At 48.8% G+C, this 23,968-nt stretch overlaps 1 protein-coding gene across 1 annotated transcript in view; it reads left to right on the plus strand.

Annotated features, from left to right (window-relative positions):
- The window catches only part of KDM2A (lysine demethylase 2A), a 153,955-nt gene that overhangs the window by 84,497 nt on the left and 45,490 nt on the right, over window positions 1-23,968 (plus strand). Inside the window, 2 exon segments of the mRNA XM_038764673.1 lie at window positions 7,896-8,022; window positions 18,631-19,049. Coding sequence (XP_038620601.1) covers window positions 7,896-8,022; window positions 18,631-19,049 — 546 coding nt within the window.

Raw genomic sequence — 23,968 nt, forward strand, 5'->3', positions numbered from 1 at the left:
ACTGTTCTAAGCACTGGGGTGGGCCACCCCGTTGGACTCGTCTGTCCTTAATAATAATAATAATAATAATAATAATAATAATAATAATAATGGCATTTATTAAGCAATTACTCTATGCAAGGCACTGTTCTAAGCGCTGGGGTGGCGCCACCCCGTTGGACTCGTCTGTCCTTAATAATAACAATAATAATAATAGTAATAATAATGGCATTTATTAAGCAATTAATCTATGCAAAGCACTGTTCTAAGCGCTGGGGTGGGCCACCCCGTTGGACTCGTCTGTCCTTAATAACAATAATAATGATAATAGTAATAATAATGCCATTTATTAAGCAATTACTCTATGCAAAGCACTGTTCTAAGGGCTGGGGTGGCGCCACCCCATTGGACTTGTCTGTCCTTAATAATAGTAATAATAGTAATAATAATAGTAATGGCATTTATTAAGCAATTACTCTATGCAAAGCACTGTTCTAAGCGCTGGGGTGGGCCACCCCGTTGGATTCATCTGTCCTTAATAATACTACTAATAATAATAATGGCATTTATTAAGCAATTACTCTATGCAAAGCACTGTTCTAAGCGCTGGGGTGGCACCAACCCTGTTGGACTCATCTGTCCTTATTATTAATAATAATAATAATAATAATGTCATTTATTAAGCAATTGCTCTATGCAAAGCACTGTTCTAAGCGCTGGGGTGGGCCACCCCGTTGGACTTGTCTGTCCTTAATAATAATAATAATGGTATTTATTAAGCAATTACTCTGTGCAAAGCACTGTTCTAAGCGCTGGGGAGGCTACAAGGTGATCAGGTTGTCCCACGGGGGAGCTCCAGGTCTTCACCTCCATTTTACAGATGAGGTCACTGAGGCCCAGAGAAGTTGTTTAATAATAATAATGATGGTATTTGTTAAGTGACTCGCCCAAGGTCACACAGCTGACGGGTGGACGAAGGGCAGCCCGCCCGATCCCCAGGACTTGAGCCCGTTGTGGGCAGGGAATGTTACTGTAGCATGGCTCAGTGGGAAGAGCCCGGGCTTTGGAGTCAGAGGTCCTGGGTTCAAATCCCGGCTCTGCCAGGGGTCAGCTGGGTGACTTTGGGCAAGTCACGTCACTTCTCTGGGCCTCAGTGACCTCATCTGGAAAATGGGGATGAAGACTGTGACCCCCCCCTGTGGGACCGCCTGATCACCTTGTAACCTCCCCAGCGCTTAGAACGGTGCTTTGCACATAGTAAGCGCTTAATAAATGCCATCATCATTATTATTATTAGGGAATGTAACTTTAGCGTGGCTCAGTGGGAAGAGCCCGGGCTTTGGAGTCAGAGGTCCTGGGTTCAAATCCCGGCTCTGCCAGGGGTCAGCTGGGTGACTTTGGGCAAGTCACTTCACTTCTCTGGGCCTCAGTGACCTCATCTGGAAAATGGGGATGAAGACTGTGACCCCCCCTGTGGGACCGCCTGATCACCTTGTAACCTCCCCAGCGCTTAGAACGGTGCTTTGCACATAGTAAGCGCTTAATAAATGCCATCATCATTATTATTATTAGGGAATGTAACTGTAGCGTGGCTCAGTGGGAAGAGCCCGGGCTTTGGAGTCAGAGGTCATGGGTTCAAATCCCGGCTCTGCCAATGGTCAGCCGGGTGACTTTGGGTGAGTCACTTCTCTGGGCCTCAGTTCCCTCATCTGGGAAATGGGGATTAAGACTGAGCCTCCCGTGGGACAGCCTGATCACTTGTAACTTCCCCAGCGCTTAGAACGGTGTTTTGCACATAGTAAGCGCTTAATAGTCTTCTAGCCTGTGAGCCCACTGTTGGGTAGGGACCGTCTCTCTATGTTGCCAACTTGCACTTCCCAAGCGCTTAGTACAGTGCTCTGCACACAGTAAGTGCTCAATAAATACGATTGAATGAATGAATGCCATCATTCTTATTATTACTGTACTTTCCAAAGCGCTTAGTAGAGTGCGCTGCACACAGAAAGCGCTTAATAAATACAACTGAAAGAATGACTGAATGAAGAGTTGGGGTGAGGAGGTCGGGACCAAAACCCCACAATTAATTATTGTGTATATACCTGGCTTAGTAATAGTAATAATAATAATGATGGTATTTGTTAAGCGCTTACTATGTGCCAAGCACTGTTCTAAGCCCTGGGGAGGTTACAAGGTGATCAGGTTGTCCCATGTGGTGGGGGGATCACAGTTTTAATTCCCATTTGGCAGATGAGGGAACTGAGGCCCAGGGAATCAATCAATCAGTTGTATTTATTGAGCGCTTACTGTGTGCAGAGCACTGTACTAAGCGCTTGGGAAGTCCAAGTTGGCAACATCTAGAGACGGTCCCTCCCCAGCAGTGGGCTCACAGTCTAGAAGAAGTGAAGTGACTTGCCCAAAGCCACACAGCTGACAGTTGGCGGAGCCGGGATTTGAACCCATGACCTCAGACTCTTTCCACTGAGCCATGCTACAACACTAATAATAATAATAATAATGGCATTTGTTAAGTGCTTACAATGTGCAAAGCCCTGTTCTAAGCGCTGGGGAGGTTACAAGGTGATCAGGTTGTCCCACGGGGGGCTCACAGTTTTAATCCCTGTTTTCCAGATGAGGGAACTGAGGCCCAGGGAATCAATCAATCAGTCAATCAGTTGTATTTATTGAGCGCTTACTGTGTGCAGAGCACTGTACTAAGCGCTTGGGAAGTCCAAGTTGGCAACATATAGAGACAGTCCCTACCCAACAGTGGGCTCACAGTCTAGAAGAAGTGAAGTGACTTGCCCAAAGCCACACAGCTGACAGTTGGCGGAGATGGGATTTGAACCCATGACCTCAGACTCTTTCAATCAATCAATCAATCAATCGTGTTTATTGAGCGCTTACTGTGTGCAGAGCACTGGACTAAGCGCTTGGGAAGTCCAAGTTGGCAACATGTAGAGACAGTCCCTACCCAACAGTGGGCTCACAGTCTAAAAGGGGGAGACAGACAATGAAACCAAACATACCAACAAAATAAAATAAATAGAATAGATATGTACAAGTAAAATAAATAAATAAATAGAGTAATAAATATGTACAAACATATACATATATACGGGCATATATACTGATATATATATATATATATATATATATATATATACACCACTGAGCCATGCTACAACACTAATAATAATAATAATAATGGCATTTATTAAGCGCTTACTATGTGCAAAGCACTGTTCTAAGCGCCGGGGAGGTTACAAGGTGATCAGGTTGTCCCACGGGGGGGCTCCCAGTCTTCATCCCCATTTTCCAGATGAGGTCACTGAGGCCCAGAGAAGTGACTCGCCCAAAGTCACAGAGCTGACAGTTGGCGGAGCCGGGATTTGAACCCACGACCTCCGGCTCCAAAGCCCGGGCTCTTTTCCACTGAGCCACGCCGCTTCTCGCGGCCCAAAGAAAGCGCTTAACGGATTCCGCGATTATTGTCACTGTCGTCGTGTTAAGTGGACTTCATCGTCATCATCGATCGTATTTATTGAGCGCTTCCTGTGTGCAGAGCACTGGACTAAGCGCTTGGGAAGTCCAAGTTGGTGACACAGAGAGACGGTCCCTACCCAACAGTGGGCTCACGGTCTACTGTGAGTCTACACGGACTTTCTGTCTTGGATCCCGAGTCCAGCCCAGGGAAAGGGCTCCGGAATGGGCGGGCCGGAGGACGCCCCGCATCCCGTCGGGAGCGGCCAGCACACGGGGTGGGGGGAGAGACGGAGGGGGAGAGAGTCGCCCCCCCAAGCTCCCCGGGGCTGAGCTTTAGAGATAATAATAATAATAATAATAATAATAATAATAATAATAATGGCATTTATTAAGCGCTTACTATGTGCAGAGCACTGTTCTAAGCGCTGGGGAGGATACAAGGTGATCAGGGTTGTCCCACGGGGGGCTCACAGTCTTCATCCCCATTTGACAGTTGAGGGAACTGAGGCCCAGAGAAGTGAAGTGACTTGCCCAAAGTCACCCAGCTGACAAGTGGAATTTGAACCCATGACCTCTGACTCCAAATAATACTAATAGTAATGGTGGCATTTGTTAAGCGCTTACTACGTGCAAAGCACTGTTCTGAGTGCTGGGGAGGATGCAGGGTGATCGGGTTGTCCCATATGGGGCTTACGGTCTTAATCCCCATTTGACAGATGAGGGAACTGAGGCCCAGAGAAGTGAAGTGACTTGCCCAAAGTCACCCAGCTGTCCAGTGGGATTTGAACCCATGACCTCTGACCCCAAATAATAATAATAATAATGATGGCATTTGTTAAGCACTTACTATGTGCAAAGCACTGTTCTGAGCGCTGGGGAGGATACAGGGTGATCGGGTTGTCCCACATGGGGCTTACAGTCTTAATCCCCATTTGACAGATGAGGGAACTGAGGCCCAGCGAAGTGAAGTGACTTGCCCAAAGTCACCCAGCTGACCAGTGGGATTTGAACCCATGACCTCTGACCCCAAATAATAATAATAATAATGATGGCATTTGTTAAGCACTTACTATGTGCAAAGCACTGTTCTGAGCACTGGGGAGGATACAGGGTGATCGGGTGGTCCCACATGGGGCTTGCGGTCTTAATCCCCATTTGACAGATAAAGGAACTGAGGCCCAGAGAAGTGAAGTGACTTGCCCAAAGTCACCCAGCTGACCAGTGGGATTTGAACCCATGACCTCTGACCCCAAATAATAATAATAATAATGATGGCATTTGTTAAGCACTTACTACGTGCAAAGCACTGTTCTGAGCACTGGGGAGGATACAGGGTGATCGGGTGGTCCCACATGGGGCTTACAGTCTTAATCCCCATTTGATAGACGAAGGAACTGAGGCCCAGAGATGTGAAGTGACTTGCCCAAAGTCACCCAGCTGACAAGTGGGATTTGAACCCGTGACCTCTGACTCCTTATAATACTAATAATAATGATGGCATTTGTTAAGCGCTTACTGTGTGCAAAGCACTGGTCTGAGTGCTGGGGAGGATCGGTGTTTACGGTCTTAATCCTCATTTTACAGATGAAGGAACTGAGGCCCAGAGAAGTCAAATGACTTGCCCAAAGTCACCCAGCTGACAAGTGGGATTTGAACCCATGACCTCTGACTCCAAATAATACTAATAGTAATGATGGCATTTGTTCAGCGCTTACTACGTGCAAAGCACTGTTCTGAGCGCTGGGGAGGATACAGGGTGATCGGGTGGTCCCACATGGGGCTTACGGTCTTAATCCCCATTTGACAGATGAAGGAACTGAGGCTCAGAGAAGTGAAGTGACTTGCCCAAAGTCACCCAGCTGACAAGTGGGATTTGAACCCGTGACCTCTGACTCCTTATAATACTAATAATAATGATGGCATTTGTTAAGCGCTTACTGTGTGCAAAGCACTGGTCTGAGTGCTGGGGAGGATCGGTGTTTACGGTCTTAATCCTCATTTTACAGATGAAGGAACTGAGGCCCAGAGAAGTCAAATGACTTGCCCAAAGTCACCCAGCTGACAAGTGGGATTTGAACCCATGACCTCTGACTCCAAATAATACTAATAGTAATGATGGCATTTGTTCAGCGCTTACTACGTGCAAAGCACTGTTCTGAGCGCTGGGGAGGATACAGGGTGATCGGGTGGTCCCACATGGGGCTTACGGTCTTAATCCCCATTTGACAGATGAAGGAACTGAGGCTCAGAGAAGTGAAGTGACTTGCCCAAAGTCACCCAGCTGACAAGTGGGATTTGAACCCATGACCTCTGACTCCAAATAAAAATAATAATAATGATGATGGCATTTGTTCAGCGCTTACTACGTGCAAAGCACTGTTCTGAGCACTGGGGAGGTTACAGGGTGATCGGGTGGTCCCCAGGGGGTTTACGGTCTTAATCCCCATTTGACAGATGAAGGAACTGAGGCTCAGAGAAGTGAAGTGACTTGCCCAAAGTCACCCAGCTGACCAGTGGGATTTGAACCCATGACCTCTGACTCCAAATAATACTAATAGTAATGATGGCATTTGTTAAGCGCTTACTATGTGCAAAGCACTGTTCTGAGCGCTGGGGAGGATACAAGGTGATTGGGTTGTCCCACATGGGGTTTACGGTCTTAATCCCCATTTGACAGATGAAGGAACTGAGGCTCAGAGAAGTGAAGTGACTTGCCCAAAGTCACCCAGCTGATAAGTGGGATTTGAACCCGTGACCTCTGACTCCAAATAAAAATAATAATAATAATGATGGCATTTGTTAAGCGCTTACTATGTGCAAAGCACTGTTCTAAGCACTGGGGAGGATACAAGGTGATCAGGTTGTCCCACAGTCTTAATCCCCATTTTACAGACGAATCAATCAGTCGTATTTATTGGGCACTTACTGCGTGCAGAGCACTGTACTAAGCACTAAGATGTACTAAGATGAAGGAACTGAGGCTCAGAGAATCAATCAGTCGTCTTTATTGAGCGCTTACTGTGTGCAGAGCACTGTACTAAGCGCTAAGATGTACTTAAGATGAAGAAACTGAGGCTCAGAGAATCAATCAATCAGTTGTCTTTATTGAGCGCTTACTGTGTGCAGAGCACTGTACTAAGCGCTAAGATGTACTAAGATGAAGGAACTGAGGCTCAGAGAATCAATCAATCAATCATCTTTATTGAGCACTTACTGTGTGCAGAGCACTGTACTAAGCGCTTGGGAAGTCCAAGTTGGCAACATAGAGAGATGGTCCCTGCCCAACAGCGGGCTCACAGTCTAAAAGAGAAGTCATCATCATCATCATCAATCGTATTTATTGAGCGCTTACCGTGTGCAGAGCACTGGACTAAGCGCTCGGGAAGTCCAAGTTGGCGACATAGAGGGACGGTCCCTGCCCAATGATGATAGTAAGTAATGATGATGATTGCACATAGTAAGCGCTTAACAAATGCCAACATTATTATTATAGAGAGATTATATATAGATATATATATAGATAATAATATATATTATTATAGAGAGATTATATATAGATATATATAGATAACTATATATATTATTATATTATTATAGAGAGATTATATATAGAGATATATAGATATATTATTATATAGAGACGGTCCCTACCCAACAGTGGGCTCCCAGTCTAAAAGAGAAGTCATCACCATCATCATCAATCGTATTTATTGAGCGCTTACCGTGTGCCGAGCACTGGACTAAGCGCTCGGGAAGTCCAAGTTGGCAACATAGAGAGATGGTCCCTACCCAATGATGATAGTAAGTAGTGATGATGATTGCACATAGTAAGCGCTTAACAAATACCAACATTATTATTATAGAGAGATTATATATAGATAACAATATATATTATTATAGAGAGATTATCATCATCAATCGTATTTATTGAGCGCTTACTGTGTGCAGAGCACTGGACTAAGCGCTCGGGAAGTCCAAGTTGGCAACATAGATGGTCCCTACCCAAGGGTTATAGTAAGTAATGATGATGATTGCACATAGTAAGCGCTTAACAAATACCAACATTATTATTATAGAGAGATTATATGTAGATAACAATATATATTATTATAGAGAGATTATATATAGATATATATAGATAGCAATATATATATTATTATAGAGAGATTATATATAGATATATTATTATATCGAGACGGTCCCTACCCAACAGCGGGCTCCCAGTCTAAAAGAGAAGTCAGAGAAGTGAAGTGACTTGCCCGGGGTCACACAGCAGACACTGTGTGTGGGGGGGGGGAGCCGGGATTCGAACCCACGACCCCTGGCTCCGAAGCCCGGGCTCTTCCCAGCGAGCCACGCTGCCTCTCCTGTGACGGACGTCCCCGGGCCGGGCGGTGACGGTGACCGGCCCATCCCTCCCGTCCCTCCCGTAGGTGCCCAATAAGTTCCGCTACCCGTTCTACTACGAGATGTGCTGGTACGTCCTGGAGCGCTACGTCTACTGCATAACCAACCGCTCCCACCTGACCAAGGACTTCCAGAAGGAGTCGCTCAGTATGGGTGAGCCCTGCCCCTCATGCGTTCGGCCGTATTTATTAATAATAATAATAATAATAATAATAATGGCATTTATTAAGCGCTTACTATGTGCACAGCACTGTTCTAAGCGCTGGGGATTTATTAATAATAATGATAAGGATGATGGCATTTATTAAGCGCTTACTATGTGCACAGCACTGCTCTAAGCGCTGGGGATTTATTAATAATAATAATAATAATAATGACATTTATTAAGCGCTTACTATGTGCAAAGCACTGTTCTATGCGCTGGGGATTTATTGATGATGATGATGATGATGATGGCATTTATTAAGCGCTTACTATGTGCAAAGCACTGTTCTAAGCGCTGGGGATTTATTAATGATGATGATGATGGCATTTATTAAGCACTTACTATGTGCAAAGCACTGTTCTAAGCACTGGGGATTTATTAATAATAATGATGATGATCGCATTAAGCACTTACTATGTGCAAAGCACTGTTCTAAGTGCTGGGGATTTATTAATAATGATGACAATGATGATGGCATTTATTAAGCGCTTACTATGTGCAAAGCACTGTTCTAAGCGCTGGGGATTTATTAATGATAATAATAATGATGATGGCATTTATTAAGCGCTTACGATGTGCAAAGCACTGTTCTAAGCACTGGGGATTTATTAATAATAATAATAATGGCATTTATTAAGCGCTTACTATGTGCAAAGCACTGTTCTAAGCGCTGGTGATTTATTAATGATAATGATGATGATGGCATTTATTAAGCGCTTACTATGTGCAAAGCACTGTTCTAAGCGCTGGGGATTTATTAATAATAATGATGATGATGATGGCATTGAGCACTTACTATGTGCAAAGCACTGTTCTAAGCGCTGGGGATTTATTATGATGACGATGATGGCATTTATGAAGCGCTTGATGATGATGATGATGATGATGGCATTTATTAAGCACTTACTATGTGCAAAGCACTGTTCTTAGCGCTGGGGATTTATTAATAATAATGATGATGATGATGGCATTTATTAAGCACTTACTGTGTGCAAAGCACTGTTCTGAGCGCTGGGGATTTATTAATAATGATGATGATGATGGCATTTATTAAGCGCTTACTATGTGCAAAGCACTGTTCTAAGCGCTGGGGATTTATTATGATGATGACGATGATGGCATTTATTAAGTGCTTACTTGATGATGATGATGATGATGATGGCATTTATTAAGCGGCTACTATGTGCAAAGCACTGTTCTAAGCGCTGGGGATTTATTGATGATGATGATGATGATGATGGCATTTATTAAGCACTTACTATGTGCAAAGCACTGTTCTAAGCACTGGGGATTTATTAATAATAATGATGATGATGATCGCATTAAGCACTTACTATGTGCAAAGCACTGTTCTAAGTGCTGGGGATTTATTAATAATGATGATGATGATGATGGCATTTATTAAGCGCTTACTATGTGCAAAGCACTGTTCTAAGCGCTGGTGATTTATTAATGATAATAATAATGATGATGGCATTTATTAAGCGCTTACGATGTGCAAAGCACTGTTCTAAGCACTGGGGATTTATTAATAATAATAATGGCATTTATTAAGCGCTTACTATGTGCAAAGCACTGTTCTAAGCGCTGGTGATTTATTAATGATAATGATGATGATGGCATTTATTAAGCGCTTACTATGTGCAAAGCACTGTTCTAAGCGCTGGGAATTTATTAATAATAATGATGATGATGGCATTTATTAAGTGCTTACTATGTGCAAAGCACTGTTCTAAGCACTGGGGAGGTTAGAAGGTGATCAGGTTGTCCCACGGGGGGCTCCCGGTCTTCATCCCCATTTTCCAATTGAGGGAACTGAGGCCGGAGAATAATAATAATAATAATGATAATAATAATAATAATAATGGTATTTGTTAGGCACTTACTATGTGCAAAGCACCGTTTTAAGCACTGGTGGGGGGATACAAGGTGATCAGGTTGTCCCACGGGGGGCTCACAGTCTTCATCCCCATTTTCCAATTTAGGGAACTGAGGCCAGAGAATAATAATAATAATGCTGATGGTATTTGTTAAGCGCTTACTATGTGCAAAGCACTGTTCTAAGCGCTGGGGAGGTTCCAAGGTGATCAGGTTGTGCCACGGGGGACTCCCGGTCTTCATCCCCGTTTTCCAATTGAGGGAACTGAGGCCAGAGAATAATAATAATAATGATGGTATTTGTTAAGTGCTTACTATGTGCCAAGCACTGTTCTAAGCGCTGGGGGGGGATACAAGGTGATCAGGTTGTCCCACGGGGGGCTCACAATCTTAATCCCCATTTTCCAGATGAGGGAACTGAGGCCCAGAGAAGTGAAGTGACTTGCCCAAAGTCACCCAGCTGACAGTTGGCGGAGCCGGGATTTGAACCCATGACCTCTGACCCCAAAGCCCGGGCTCTTTCCACTGAGCCGCGCTGCTTCTCTGCTTTATTGAGCGCTTACCGTGTGCAGAGCACCGGACTAAGCGCTTGGGAAGGACTCAAAGATCCTCCATCCCCACCGCCTTACCTCCCTCCCCTCCCCACGGCGCCTGTATAGATGTTTGGACAGATTTATTACTCTATTCATTTTATTTGTACATATTTATTTTATTTTGTTAACATGTTTCGTTTTGTCGTCCGTCTCCCCCTTCTAGACTGCGAGCCCGCCGTCGGGTAGGGACCGTCTCTCTATGTCGCCAACTTGGACTTCCCAAGCGCTTAGTCCAGTAAGCGCTCAGTAAACAGCGCTTAGTCCAGTGCTCTGCACACAGTAAGCGCTCAATAAAGACGATTGAGTGAATGAATGAATTTAGACTGTGAGCCCACTGTTGGGTAGGGACCATCTCTAGATGTTGCCAACTTGGACTTCCCAAGCGCTTAGTCCAGTGCTTCTGCACACAGTAAGCGCTCAATAAATACGATTGATGATGATGATGATGATAACTGTCTCTATATGTGGCCAATTTGTACTTCCCAAGCGCTTAGTCCAGTGCTCCGCACACAGTAAGCGCTCAATAAATACGATTGAATGAATGAGTGAATTTAGACTGTGAGCCCACTGTTGGGTAGGGACCGTCTCTATATGTTGCCAATTTGTACTTCCCAAGCGCTTAGTCCAGTGCTTCTGCACACAGCAAACGCTCAATAAATACGATTGATGATGATGATGATGACTGTCTCTATATGTTGCCAATTTGTACTTCCCAAGCGCTTAGTCCAGTTCTCCACACACAGTAAGTGCTCAATAAAGACGATTGAATGAATGAATGAATTTAGGCTGTGAGCCCACTGTTGGGTAGGGACCGTCTCGATATGTTGCCAATTTGTCCTTCCCAAGCGCTTAGTCCAGTGCTTCTGCACACAGTAAGCGCTCAATAAATACGATTGATGATGATGATGATAACTGTCTCTATATGTGGCCAATTTGTACTTCCCAAGCGCTTAGTCCAGTGCTCCGCACACAGTAAGTGCTCAATAAAGACGAATGAATGAATGAATTTAGACTGTGAGCCCACTGTTGGGTAGGGACCGTCTCGATATGTTGCCAATTTGTCCTTCCCAAGCGCTTAGTCCAGTGCTTCTGCACACAGTAAGCGCTCAATAAATACGATTGATGATGACTGTCTCTATATGTTGCCAATTTGTACTTCCCAAGCGCTTAGTCCAGTGCTCTGCACACAGTAAGCGCTCAATAAATACGATTGACGATGACTGTCTCTATATGTTGCCAATTTGTACTTCCCAAGCGCTTAGTCCAGTGCTCTGCACACAGTAAGCGCTCAATAAATACGATTGATTGATTGATTGATTGAATGAACGACACGTCGGCCACAGATAGAGACGGTCCCTCCCCAACAGCGGGCTCACGGTCTAGAAGGGGGAGGCGGACGACAAGACAAAACACGCGGACGGGTGTCAAGTCGTCAGAACAAATAGACGTAAAGCCAGATTCATTCATTCAATCGTATTTATTGAGCGCTTACCGTGTGCAGAGCACTGTACTAAGCGCTTGGGAAGTCCAAGTTGGCAACATACAGAGACGGTCCCTCCCCAACGGCGGGCTCAAGGTCTAGAAGGGGGAGGCGGACGACAAGACAAAACACGCGGACGGGTGTCAAGTCGTCAGAACAAATAGACGTAAAGCCAGATTCATTCATTCAATCGTATTTATTGAGCGCTTACTGTGTGCAGAGCACTGTACTAAGCGCTTGGGAAGTCCAAGTTGGCAACATACAGAGACGGTCCCTCCCCAACGGCGGGCTCAAGGTCTAGAAGGGGGAGGCGGACGACAAGACAAAACACGCGGACGGGTGTCAAGTCGTCAGAACAAATAGACGTAAAGCCAGATTCATTCATTCAATCGTATTTATTGAGCGCTTACTGTGTGCAGAGCACTGTACTAAGCGCTTGGGAAGTCCAAGTTGGCAACATACAGAGACGGTCCCTCCCCAACAGCGGGCTCAAGGTCTAGAAGGGGGAGGCGGACGACAAGACAAAACACGCAGACGGGTGTCAAGTCGTCAGAACAAATAGACCTAAAGCCAGATTCATTCATTCAATCGTATTTATTGAGCACTTACTGTGTGCAGAGCACTGTACTAAGCGCTTGGGAAGTCCAAGTTGGCAACATACAGAGACGGTCCCTCCCCAACAGCGGGCTCACGGTCTAGAAGGGGGAGGCGGACGACAAGACAAAACACGCGGACGGGTGTCAAGTCGTCAGAACAAATAGACGTAAAGCCAGATTCATTCATTCAATCGTATTTATTGAGCGCTTACTGTGTGCAGAGCACTGTACTAAGCGCTTGGGAAGTCCAAGTTGACAACATAGAGAGAGAGTCCCTCCCCAACAGCGGGCTCACGGTCTAGAAGGGGGAGACGGACGACAAAACAAAACATATTAACCAAATAAAATAAATAGAATAAATATGGTCAGCAGCCTCGGGTTCATTCAGTCTTTCATTCAGTTGTATTTATCAAACGCTGACGGTGTGCAGAGCACTGTACTAAGCGCTTGGGAAGTCCAAGTTGGCCACATACAGAGAAGCAGTGTGGCTGGCTCAGTGGAAAGGGCCTGTGCTTTGGAGTCAGAGGTCACGGGTTCAAATCCCGGCTCCGCCACTTGTCAGCTGGGTGACTTTGGGCAAGTCACGTCACTTCTCTGGGCCTCAGTCACCTCATCTGTAAAATGGGGATGAAGACTGGGAGCCCCCCGTGGGACAACCTGATCATCCTGTAACCTCCCCAGTGCTTAGGACAGTGCTTTCGTTCATTCAATCGTATTGAGCGCTTACTGTGTGCAGAGCACTGTACTAAGCGCTTGGAAAGTACAAGTTGACAATCAATCAGTCGTATTTATTGAGCACTTACTATGTGCAGAGCACTGTACTAAGCGCTTGGAAAGTACAAGTTGACAATCAATCAGTCGTATTTATTGAGCGCTTACTGTGTGCAGAGCACTGTACTAAGCGCTTGGAAAGTCCAAGTTGGCAACGTAGAGAGACGGTCCCTACCCAACAGCGGGCTCACGGTCTAGAAGGGGGAGACGGATGACAAAACAAAACATATTAACCAAATAAAATAAATAGAATAAATATGGTCAGAGGCCTCGGGTTCATTCAGTCTTTCATTCAGTTGTATTTATCAAACGCTGACTGTGTGCAGAGCACTGTACTAAGCGCTTGGGAAGTCCAAGTTGGCCACATATAGAGAAGCAGCGTGGCTCAGTGGAAAGGGCCCGGGCTCTGGAGTCAGAGGTCACGGGTTCAAATCCCGGCTCCGCCACTTGGCAGTTGGGTGACTTGGGGCGAGTCACGTCACTTCTCTGGGCCTCGGTCACCTCATCTGTAAAATGGGGATGAAGACTGGAAGCCCCCCGTGGGACAACCTGATCATCCTGTAACCTCCCCAGTGCTTAGGACAGTGCTTTCGTTCATTCAATCGTATTTATTGAGCACTTACTATGTGCAGAGCACTGTACTAAGCGCTTGGAAAGTACAAGTTGACAATCAATCAGTTGTATTTATTGAGCGCTTACTGGGTGCAGAGCACTGTACTAAGCGCTTGGAAAGTACAAGTTGACAATCAATCAGTCGTATTTATTGAGCGCTTACTGTGTGCAGAGCACTGTACTAAGCGCTTGGAAAGTCCAAGTTGGCAACGTAGAGAGACGGTCCCTCCCCAACAGCGGGCTCACGGTCTAGAAGGGGGAGACGGACGACAAAACAAAACATATTAACCAAATAAAATAAATAGAATAAATATGGTCAGAGGCCTCGGGTTCATTCAGTCTTTCATTCAGTTGTATTTATCAAACGCTGACTGTGTGCAGAGCACTGTACTAAGCGCTTGGGAAGTCCAAGTTGGCCACATATAGAGAAGCAGCGTGGCTCAGTGGGAAGGGCCCGGGCTCTGGAGTCAGAGGTCACGGGTTCAAATCCCGGCTCCGCCACTTGCCAGCTGGGTGACTTGGGGCGAGTCACGTCACTTCTCTGGGCCTCGGTCACCTCATCTGGAGAATGGGGATGAAGACTGGGAGCCCCCCGTGGGCCAACCTGATCATCCTGTAACCTCCCCAGTGCTTAGGACAGGGCTTTCGTTCATTCAATCGTATTTATTGAGCGCTTACTGTGTGCAGAGCACTGTACTAAACGCTTGGAAAGTACAAGTTGACAATCAGTCGTATTTATTGAGCGCTTACTGTGTGCAGAGCACTGGACTAAGCGCTTGGGAAGTCCAAGTAGGCAACATCTAGAGATGGTCCCTACCCAACAGTGGGCTCACAGTCTAGAGGGGGGAGACGGACAACAAAACGTATTAACAAAATAAATAGAATAAACATGTCTAAATAATTTTTTTGCACATAGTAAGTGCTTAATAATAATACTGATAGCATTTATTAAGCAGAGGGCTAGTAAATAATAATTAATAATAATAAATTATATTATATGTTTTGATGTTATTAATAAATTATTATAATATTATTATGGCTTAATAAATGCCATCGTTATTATTACTATACAGAGATGGTCCCTACCCAACAACAGGCTCACAGTCTAGAACGGGGAGACGGACAACAAAACAAAACAAAACAAAACATGGAGATGGGGTTCGTGGGTAGGGGGGTGCCCCCTCCACTTGGGCCCTGCCTGACACCTCGCGTCAGGTGCCTTTCATTTGTAATAATAATAATAATAATAATAATAATAATGGCATTTATGAAGTGCTTACTATGTGCCAAGCACTGTTCTAAGCACTGGGGAAGTTACAAGGTGACCAGGTGGCCCCCCCGGGGGCTCCCAGTCTTCATCTCCATTTTCCAGATGAGGTCACTGAGGCCCAGAGAATAATAATAATGCCATTTATTAAGCCCTTACTATGTGCAAAGCACTGTTCCAAGCGCCGGGGAAGTTACAAGGTGACCAGGTGGTCCCATGGGGGGCTCCCAGTCTTCATCCCCGTTTTCCAGATGAGGTCACTGAGGCCCAGAGAATAATAATAATGGCATTTATTAAGCCCTTACTATGTGCAAAGCACTGTTCCAAGCGCTGGGGAAGTGACAAGGTGACCGGGTGGTCCCCCGGGGGCTCCCAGTCTTCATCCCCGTTTTCCCGATGAGGTCACTGAGGCCCAGAGAATAATAATAATAATGATGGCATTTATTAAGCCCTTACTATGTGCAAAGCACTGTTCCAAGCGCTGGGGAAGTGACAAGGTGACCGGGTGGTCCCATGGGGGGCTCCCAGTCTTCATCCCCGTTTTCCAGATGAGGTCACTGAGGCCCAGAGAATAATAATAATGCCATTTATTAAGCCCTTACTATGTGCAAAGCACTGTTCCAAGCGCTGGGGAAGTTACAAGGTGACCAGGTGGTCCCATGGGGGGCTCCCAGTCTTCATCCCCGTTTTCCCGATGAGGTCACTGAGGCCCAGAGAAGCGAAGTGACTTGCCCAGTTCTTTGCCCGTTTTTTGGTCCCGACTCACTCCCCCGAGCGCTTCTCTTCCCCACAGCACCTGTATATATGTGTATGTGTTTGTACATATTTATTACTTTATTTATTCAGCACCTGTATATATGTGTTTGTACAGATTTATTACTCTATTTATTTATTCATTTTACCTGTACATATCTATTCTATTTATTTTATTTTGCCAGTATGTTTGGTTTTGTTCTCCGTCTCCCCCTCTTAGCCTGTGAGCCCACTGTTGGGTAGGGACCGTCTCTATATTGCCGACTTGGCCTTCCCAAGCGCTTAGTACAGTGCTCTCACCTCACCTCGCCCCCTCCTCCCTCCCCTCCCTTCTGTCCTTCTCCATCCCAGCCCGCACCCTCCGCTCCTCTGCCGCCGCTAATCTCCTCACCGTCCCTCGTTCTCGCCCGTCCCGCCATCGACCCCCGGCCCCCGTCCTCCCCCGGGCCCGGAATGCCCCCAATCCCTCTGCCCCTCCGCCCAGCTCGCTCTCTTCCTCCCTTCAAGGCCCTGCTGAGAGCTCACCTCCTCCAGGAGGCCTTCCCACACTCAGCCCCTTCCTTCCTCTCCCCCTCGTCCCCCTCTCCATCCCCCCATCTTCCCTCCTTCCCTTCCATACAGCACCTGTATATATGTATATATGTTTGTACAGATTTATTACTCTATTTATTTTACTTGTACATATCTATTCTATTGATTTTATTTTGTTAGTGTGTTTGGTTTTGTTCTCTGTCTCCCCCTTTTAGACTGGGAGGCCACTGTTGGGTAGGGACTGTCTCCAGATGTTGCCAACTTGTACTTCCCAAGCGCTTAGTACAGTGCTCTGCACATAGTAAGCGCTCAATAAATACGATTGATGATGATGATGATGATGCTCTGCACACAGTAAGCGCTCAGTAAATACGATTGATTGATAGTACAGAGGTCAGCGCTCGGGAACTAAAAACCGGCAGACTGAGCGTCTCCCTCTGTGTCGGGCGCAGACCTAGAGCTGAACGGGCTGGAGCCGGGAGCCGCGGAGGAGGAGGAGGAGGAGGAGGCGGCACCTCGAGTCGGGCGCCTTTTATTTATAATGATAATAGTAATGATGGCATTTATTAAGCCCTTACTATGTGCAAAGCACTGGTCTAAGCGCTGGGGAAGTTACATGGTGACCAGGTGGTCCCAGGGGGGGCTCACAGTCTTCATCCCCGTTTTCCAGGTGAGGTCACTGAGGCCCAGAGAAGAAGAATAATGGCATTTATTAAGCCCTTACTTTGTGCAAAGCACTGTTCTAAGCGCTGGGGAAGTTACAAGGTGATCAGGTGGTCCCCCGGGGGCTCCCAGTCTTCATCCCCGTTTTCCAGATGAGGTCACTGAGGCCCAGAGAATAATAATAATAATAATGATGGCATTTATTAAGCCCTTACTATGTGCAAAGCACTGTTCTAAGCACTGGGGAAGTTACAAGGTGACCAGGTGGTCCCCTGGGGGCTCCCAGTCTTCATCCCCATTTTCCAGATGAGGTCACTGAGGCCCAGAGAATAATAATGATGGCATTTATTAAGCCCTTACTATGTGCAAAGCACTGTTCTAAGCACTGGGGAAGTTACATGGTGATCAGGTTGTCCCCCGGGGGCTCCCAGTCTTCATCCCCGTTTTCCAGATGAGGTCACTGAGGCCCAGAGAATAATAATAATGGCGTTTATGAAGCGCATACTATGTGCAAAGCACTGTTCTAAGCACTGGGGAAGTTACAAGGTGACCAGGTGGTCCCCCGGGGGCTCCCAGTCTTCATCCCTGTTTTCCAGATGAGGTCACTGAGGCCCAGAGAAGCGACTTGGGCAATTCTTTGCCCGTCTTTTTGTCCCGATTCACTCCCCCGAGCGCTTAGTACAGAGCTCAGCGCTCGGGAACTAAGAAGCGGCGGGCTGAGCGTCTCCCTCTGTGTCGGGCGCAGACCTGGAGCTGAACGGGCTGGAGCCGGGAGCCGCGGAGGAGGAGGAGGAGGAGGAGGCGGCACCTCGAGTCGGGCGCCTTTTATTTATAATGATAATAGTAATGATGGCGTTTATTAAGCGCTTACTATGTGCAAAGCACTGTTCCAAGCGCTGGGGAAGTTACAAGGTGACCAGGTGGGCCCCCGGGGGCTCCCAGTTTTCATTCCCGTTTTCCAGAGGAGGTCACTAAGGCCCAGAGAATAACAGTAATAATAATAATGGCATTTATTAAGCCCTTACTTTGTGCAAAGCACTGTTCTAAGCGCTGGGAAAGTTGCAAGGTGATCAGGTTGTCCCACGAGGGCTCCCAGTTTTCATCCCCGTTTTCCAGATGGGGTCACTGAGGCCCAGAGAATAATAATAATGGCATTTATGAACCCCTTACTATGTGCAAAGCACTGTTCTAAGTGCCGGGGAAGTTACAAGGTGACCAGGTGGTCCCATGGGGGGCTCCCAGTCTTCATCCCCGTTTTCCAGATGGGGCCACTGAGGCCCAGAGAAGCGACTTGCCCAGTTCTTTGCCTGGTTTCTTTGTTCCGACTCACTCCCCCGAGCGCTTAGTACAGAGCTCCGCGCTCGGGAACTAAGAAGCGGCGGGCTGAGCGTCTCCCTCTGTGTCGGGCGCAGACCTGGAGCTGAACGGGCTGGAGCCGGGAGCCGCGGAGGAAGAGGAGGCGGCGGCGGCGGCGGCGGCGGCGGCGGCGGCGGAGCGGGAGCCCCGGCGCCCCACCACGCGCCGCACCCAGCTGCTCCCCGTGGCCAACGGCGGCGGCCGGCTGGACTGCGAAGAGCTGGGGGGCCGGGCCTGCCGGCCCCCCAAGAGGACCCCGTCGGCGGACTCCTCCCCGGACTCGGCCCGGGGCTCCCCGAACGGGCGGGGCTGGGACCCCCAGGGGAGCCCCCGCAAGGAGCGGCCGGTACACCTCACCCACTTCGAGCTGGAGGGGCTCCGCTGCCTCGTGGACAAGCTGGAGGCCCTGCCGCTGCACAAGAAGTGCGTGCCCACCGGCATCGACGACGAGGACGCCCTCATCGCCGACGTCAAGGTAGGCTCGGCGCGCCGCCCCCGCCGCCGCCCTTTCCCCTTCTCCGGCCTGCGGGAAGCCCCTGGATTCATTCGGTCATTCAGTCGTATTTATCGAGCGCTTACCGTGTGCAGAGCACTGGACGAAGCGCTTGGGAAGTTGGCAACATAGAGGGAGCCAGGCGGTCATTCATTCATTCATTCAATGGGGGGCACCTGGATTGTTGCGTCACCCCCGACTCCCGGCCCCGGCAGCGGCTTCCCTTTCTTCTTCTCCGGCTTGCAGAAAGCCCCTGGATTCATTCGTTCGTTCAGTTGTATTTATCGAGCGCTTACCGTGTGCAGAGCACTGGACTAAGCGCTTGGGAAGTTGGCAGCATAGACATAGGGGGAGCCAGGCGGTCATTCATTCATTCATTCATTCATTCATTCAATCCCCCCACTCCCGGCCCCGGCAGCAGCTTCCCTTTCCTCTTCTCCGGCTTGCGGGAAGCCCCTGGATTCAATCGTTCGTTCAGTCGTGTTTATCGAGCGCTTACCGTGTGCAGAGCGCTGGACTAAGCGCTTGGGAAGTTGGCAACATAGAAGGAGCCAGGCGGTCATTCATTCATTCATTCATTCATTCATTCATTCAACGGGGGACATCTGGATTGTCGCATCGCCCCCAACTCCCGGCCCCGGCGGCGGCTTCCCTTTCCCCTTCTCCGGCTTGCGGAAAGCCCCTGGATTCATTCGGTCGTTCAGTCGTATTTATCGAGCGCTTACCGTGTGCAGAGCACTGGACTAAGCGCTTGAGAAGTTGGCAACATAGACATAGGGGGAGCCGGGCGGTCATTCATTCATTCATTCATTCATTCATTCAATCCCCCCACTCCCGGCCCCGGCAGCGGCTTCCCTTTCCTCTTCTCTGGCCTGCGGGAAGCCCCTGGATTCAATCGTTCGTTCAGTCGTGTTTATCGAGCGCTTACCATGTGCAGAGCACTGGACTAAGCGCTTGGGAAGTTGGCACCGTAGACATGGGGGAGCCAGGCGGTCATTCATTCATTCATTCAATGGGGGGCACCTGGATTGTCGCGTCGCCCCTGACTCCCGGCCCCGGCAGCGGCTTCCCTTTCCTCTTCTCTGGCCTGCGGGAAGCCCCTGGATTCAATCGTTCGTTCAGTCGTGTTTATCGAGCGCTTACCATGTGCAGAGCACTGGACTAAGCGCTTGGGAAGTTGGCACCGTAGACATGGGGGAGCCAGGCGGTCATTCATTCATTCATTCAATGGGGGGCACCTGGATTGTCGCGTCGCCCCTGACTCCCGGCCCCGGCGGCGACTTCCCTTTCCTCTTCTCCGGCCTGCGGGGAGCCCCTGGATTCAATCGTTCGTTCAGTCGTATTTATCGAGCGCATACCGTGTGCAGAGCACTGGACTAAGCGCTTGGGAAGTTGGCAACATAGACATAGGGGGAGCCGGGCGGTCATTCATTCATTCATTCATTCAGTCCCCCCACTCCCGGCCCCGGCAGCGGCTTCCCTTTCCTCTTCTCCGGCCTGCGGGAAGCCCCTGGATTCAATCGTTCGTTCAGTCGTATTTATCGAGCGCTTACCGTGTGCAGAGCGCTGGACGAAGCGCTTGGGAAGTTGGCACCATAGACATAGGGGGAGCCAGGCAGTCATTCATTCACTCATTCATTCATTCAACGGGGGGCACCTGGATTGTCGCGTCGCCCCCGACTCCCGGCCCCGGCGGCGGCTTCCCTTTCCTCTTTTCCAGCTTGCGGAAAGCCCCTGGATTCAATCGTTCGTTCAGTCGTATTTATCGAGCACTTACCATGTGCAGAGCACTGGACTAAGCGCTTGGGAAGTTGGCAATATAGACATAGGGGGAGCTGGGCGGTCATTCATTCATTCATTCATTCATTCATTCAATGGGCCGTTCCGACCCCGGGGGGCACCTGGATTGTCGCATCGCCCCCCACTCCCAGCCCCGGCGGCCACTTCCCTTTCCTCTTCTCCGGCTTGCGGGAAGCCCCTGGATTCATTCATTCAATTGTATTTATCGAGCACTTACCGTGTGCAGAGCACTGGACTAAGCGCCTGGGAAGTTGGCAACATAGACATAGGGGGAGCCAGGCGGTCATTCATTCATTCATTCATTCATTCATTCATTCAATGGGCCGTTCCGACCCCGGGGGGCACCTGGATTGTTGCGTCGCCTCCCACTCCCGGCCCCGGCGGCCGCTTCCCTTTCCTCTTCTCCGGCTTGCGGGAAACCCCTGGATTCAGTTGTTCGTTCAGTCGTATTTATGGAGCGCTTACTGTGTGCAGAGCACTGGACGAAGCGCTTGGGAAGTTGGCACCGTAGACATAGGGGGAGCCGGGCGGTCATTCATTCATTCATTCATTCATTCATTCAATGGGGGGCACCTGGATTGTCGCGTCGCCCCCGACTCCCGGCCCCGGCGGCGGCTTCCCTTTCCTCTTTTCCGGCTTGCGGGAAGGCCCTGGATTCAATCGTTCATTCATTCGTATTTATCGAGCGCTTACCGTGTGCAGAGCACTGGACTAAGCGCCTCGGAAGTGGGCAACATCGAGAGACGGTCCCTACCCAGGGCTGAAGCAGGGCGGGCTTCCCCCGCACCCTCGGTTGGGTCCCTCTCTCTAAATGCCACCCGAGGGCCGGGCAAAGGCCAAGTCAATCAATCGATCAATCAGTCGTATTTATTGAGCGCCTACTGTGTGCAGAGCACTGGACTAAGCGCTTGGGAAGTCCAAGTTGGCAACATCTAGGGCTGGTCCCTACCCAACAGTGGGCTCCCAGTCTAGAAGGGGGAGACAGAGGACAAAACCAAACATACTAACAAAATGAAATAAATAGAATAGATATGTACAAGTAAGATAAATAGAGTAATAAATCCGTACAAATATATATACATATATACAGGTGCTGTGGGGAAGGGAAGGAGGTAAGACGGGGGGGATGGAGAGGGGGACGAGGGGGAGAGGAAGGAAGGGGCTCAGTCTGGGAAGGCCTCCTGGAGGAGGTGGGAGAGCGGGAGCGCGGTGTGTCCGGCGGGAAGTCGGGGCCGGCGCATCTCCGCGGGCATCAACGGGATCGCCGCGGCTCCTTGCGGAAGTAGGAGCCATTGGCGGGAACGGACCGGGCAACGGAGAGGTGACTCCCAAACCCGGACAGCAGTCGGGCATTTGCGTCACTCAGCGGTCACGTTAGAGGGCACGGGTTCAAATCCCGGCTCCGCCGCTTGTCGCTTCACTTCCGTGTGCCTCAGTCGCCTCGTCTGGGAAATGGGGGTTAAGACCGCGAGTCCCACGTGGGACCTTGTAACCTCCCCAGCGCTTAGAACAGCGCTTTGCACGTAGTAAGCGCTTAACAGATACCGAAATTATTTATTGAGTGCTTACCGTGCGCGGAGCGCAGCGTCGGCGCGGCCAGGAGGGGCGTGGATTGGGAAAGGTCCCCCCGGCACGTCGGGAACGGGGTCCTCGGGACTCGGTTTCCCACGTGCGCGGGGGCCGAGGCGAGGTCGGAGCCGGCGAGTTTCCCCGGCGTAGGGAATGTAGCTTAAATGTCGCCCACTTCCGAGGCGCTTAGTCCAGTGCTCTGCACACGGTAAGTGCTCAGTAAATACGACTGAATGAATGAATAACATCTGTCCGTCTCTGTCACTGAGGGGAGCCCGGGCTTTGGAGTCAAAAGTCACGGGTTCCAATCCCGGCTCCGCCGGTTGTCAGCTGGGTGACTTTGGGCAAGTCACTTCATTCATTCATTCGTATTTATTGAGCGCTTACTGCGTGCGGAGCACTGGGCGAAGCGCTCGGAAAGTCGAGCTCGGCAACAGAGACGATCTCTGCCCACAACGGGCTCACGGTCTAGAAGGAGGGAGAGAGACATCGAAAGAAGTAAACAGGGATCAATAGAAATAAATAGAATTAGTGATATATACACATCATTGATGTAAATAAATAGAATTATAAATACGCACATATGTAGAAGAAGCGTGGCTCAGTGGGAAAGAGCCCGGGCTTTGGAGTCAGAGGTCACAGGTTCCAATCCCGGCTCCGCCACTTGTCAGCTGGGTGACTTTGGACAAGTCACTTCAATCAATCAATCAATCAATCAATCGTATTTATTGAGCGCTTACTATGTGCAGAGCACTGTACTAAGTACTGTACTTCACTTCTCTGGGCCTCAGTTCCCTCATCTGGAAAATGGGGATGGAAACTGTGAGCCCCCCGTGGGACCACCTGATCACCCTGTAACCTCCCCAGCGCTTAGAACAGTGCTTGGCACATAGTAAGCGCTTAATAAATGCCATCATTATTTTGAGGAGTAGCGTGGCTCAGTGGAAAGAGCCCGGGCTTTGGAGTCAGAGGTCGTGGGTTCAAATCCCAGCTCCACCAACTATCAGCTGGGTGACTTTGGACAAGTCACTTCACTTCTCTGGGCCTCAGTTCCCTCATCTGGAAAATGGGAATGGAGACTGTGAGCCCCCCGTGGGACAACCTGATCACCTTGTAACCTCCCCAGCGCTTAGAACAGTGCTTTGCACATAGTAAGCGCTTAATAAATGCCATCGTTATTTTGAGAAGCAGCGTGGCTCAGTGGAAAGAGCCCGGGCTTTGGAGTCATTCATTCATTCATTCATTCATTCAATCGTATTTATTTATTTTTTTTTAATGGTTAAGCGCTTACTATGTGCAAAGCACTGTTCTAAGCGCTGGGGGGATACAAGGTGATCAGGTTGTCTTACGTGGTGGGAGCTCACAGTCTTCATCCCCATTTGGGGATGGGGTTCAAATCCCGACTCCCCGCTTGTCAGCTGTGTGACTTTGGGCAAGTCACTTCACTTCTCTGGGCCTCAGTTCCCTCATCTGTAAAATGGGGATGAAGACTGTGAGCCCCCCGTGGGACAACCCGATCGCTTTGTAACCTC

The sequence above is a fragment of the Tachyglossus aculeatus genome, chromosome 22 (assembly GCF_015852505.1).
Source record: "Tachyglossus aculeatus isolate mTacAcu1 chromosome 22, mTacAcu1.pri, whole genome shotgun sequence".
Lineage (NCBI taxonomy): Eukaryota > Metazoa > Chordata > Mammalia > Monotremata > Tachyglossidae > Tachyglossus > Tachyglossus aculeatus.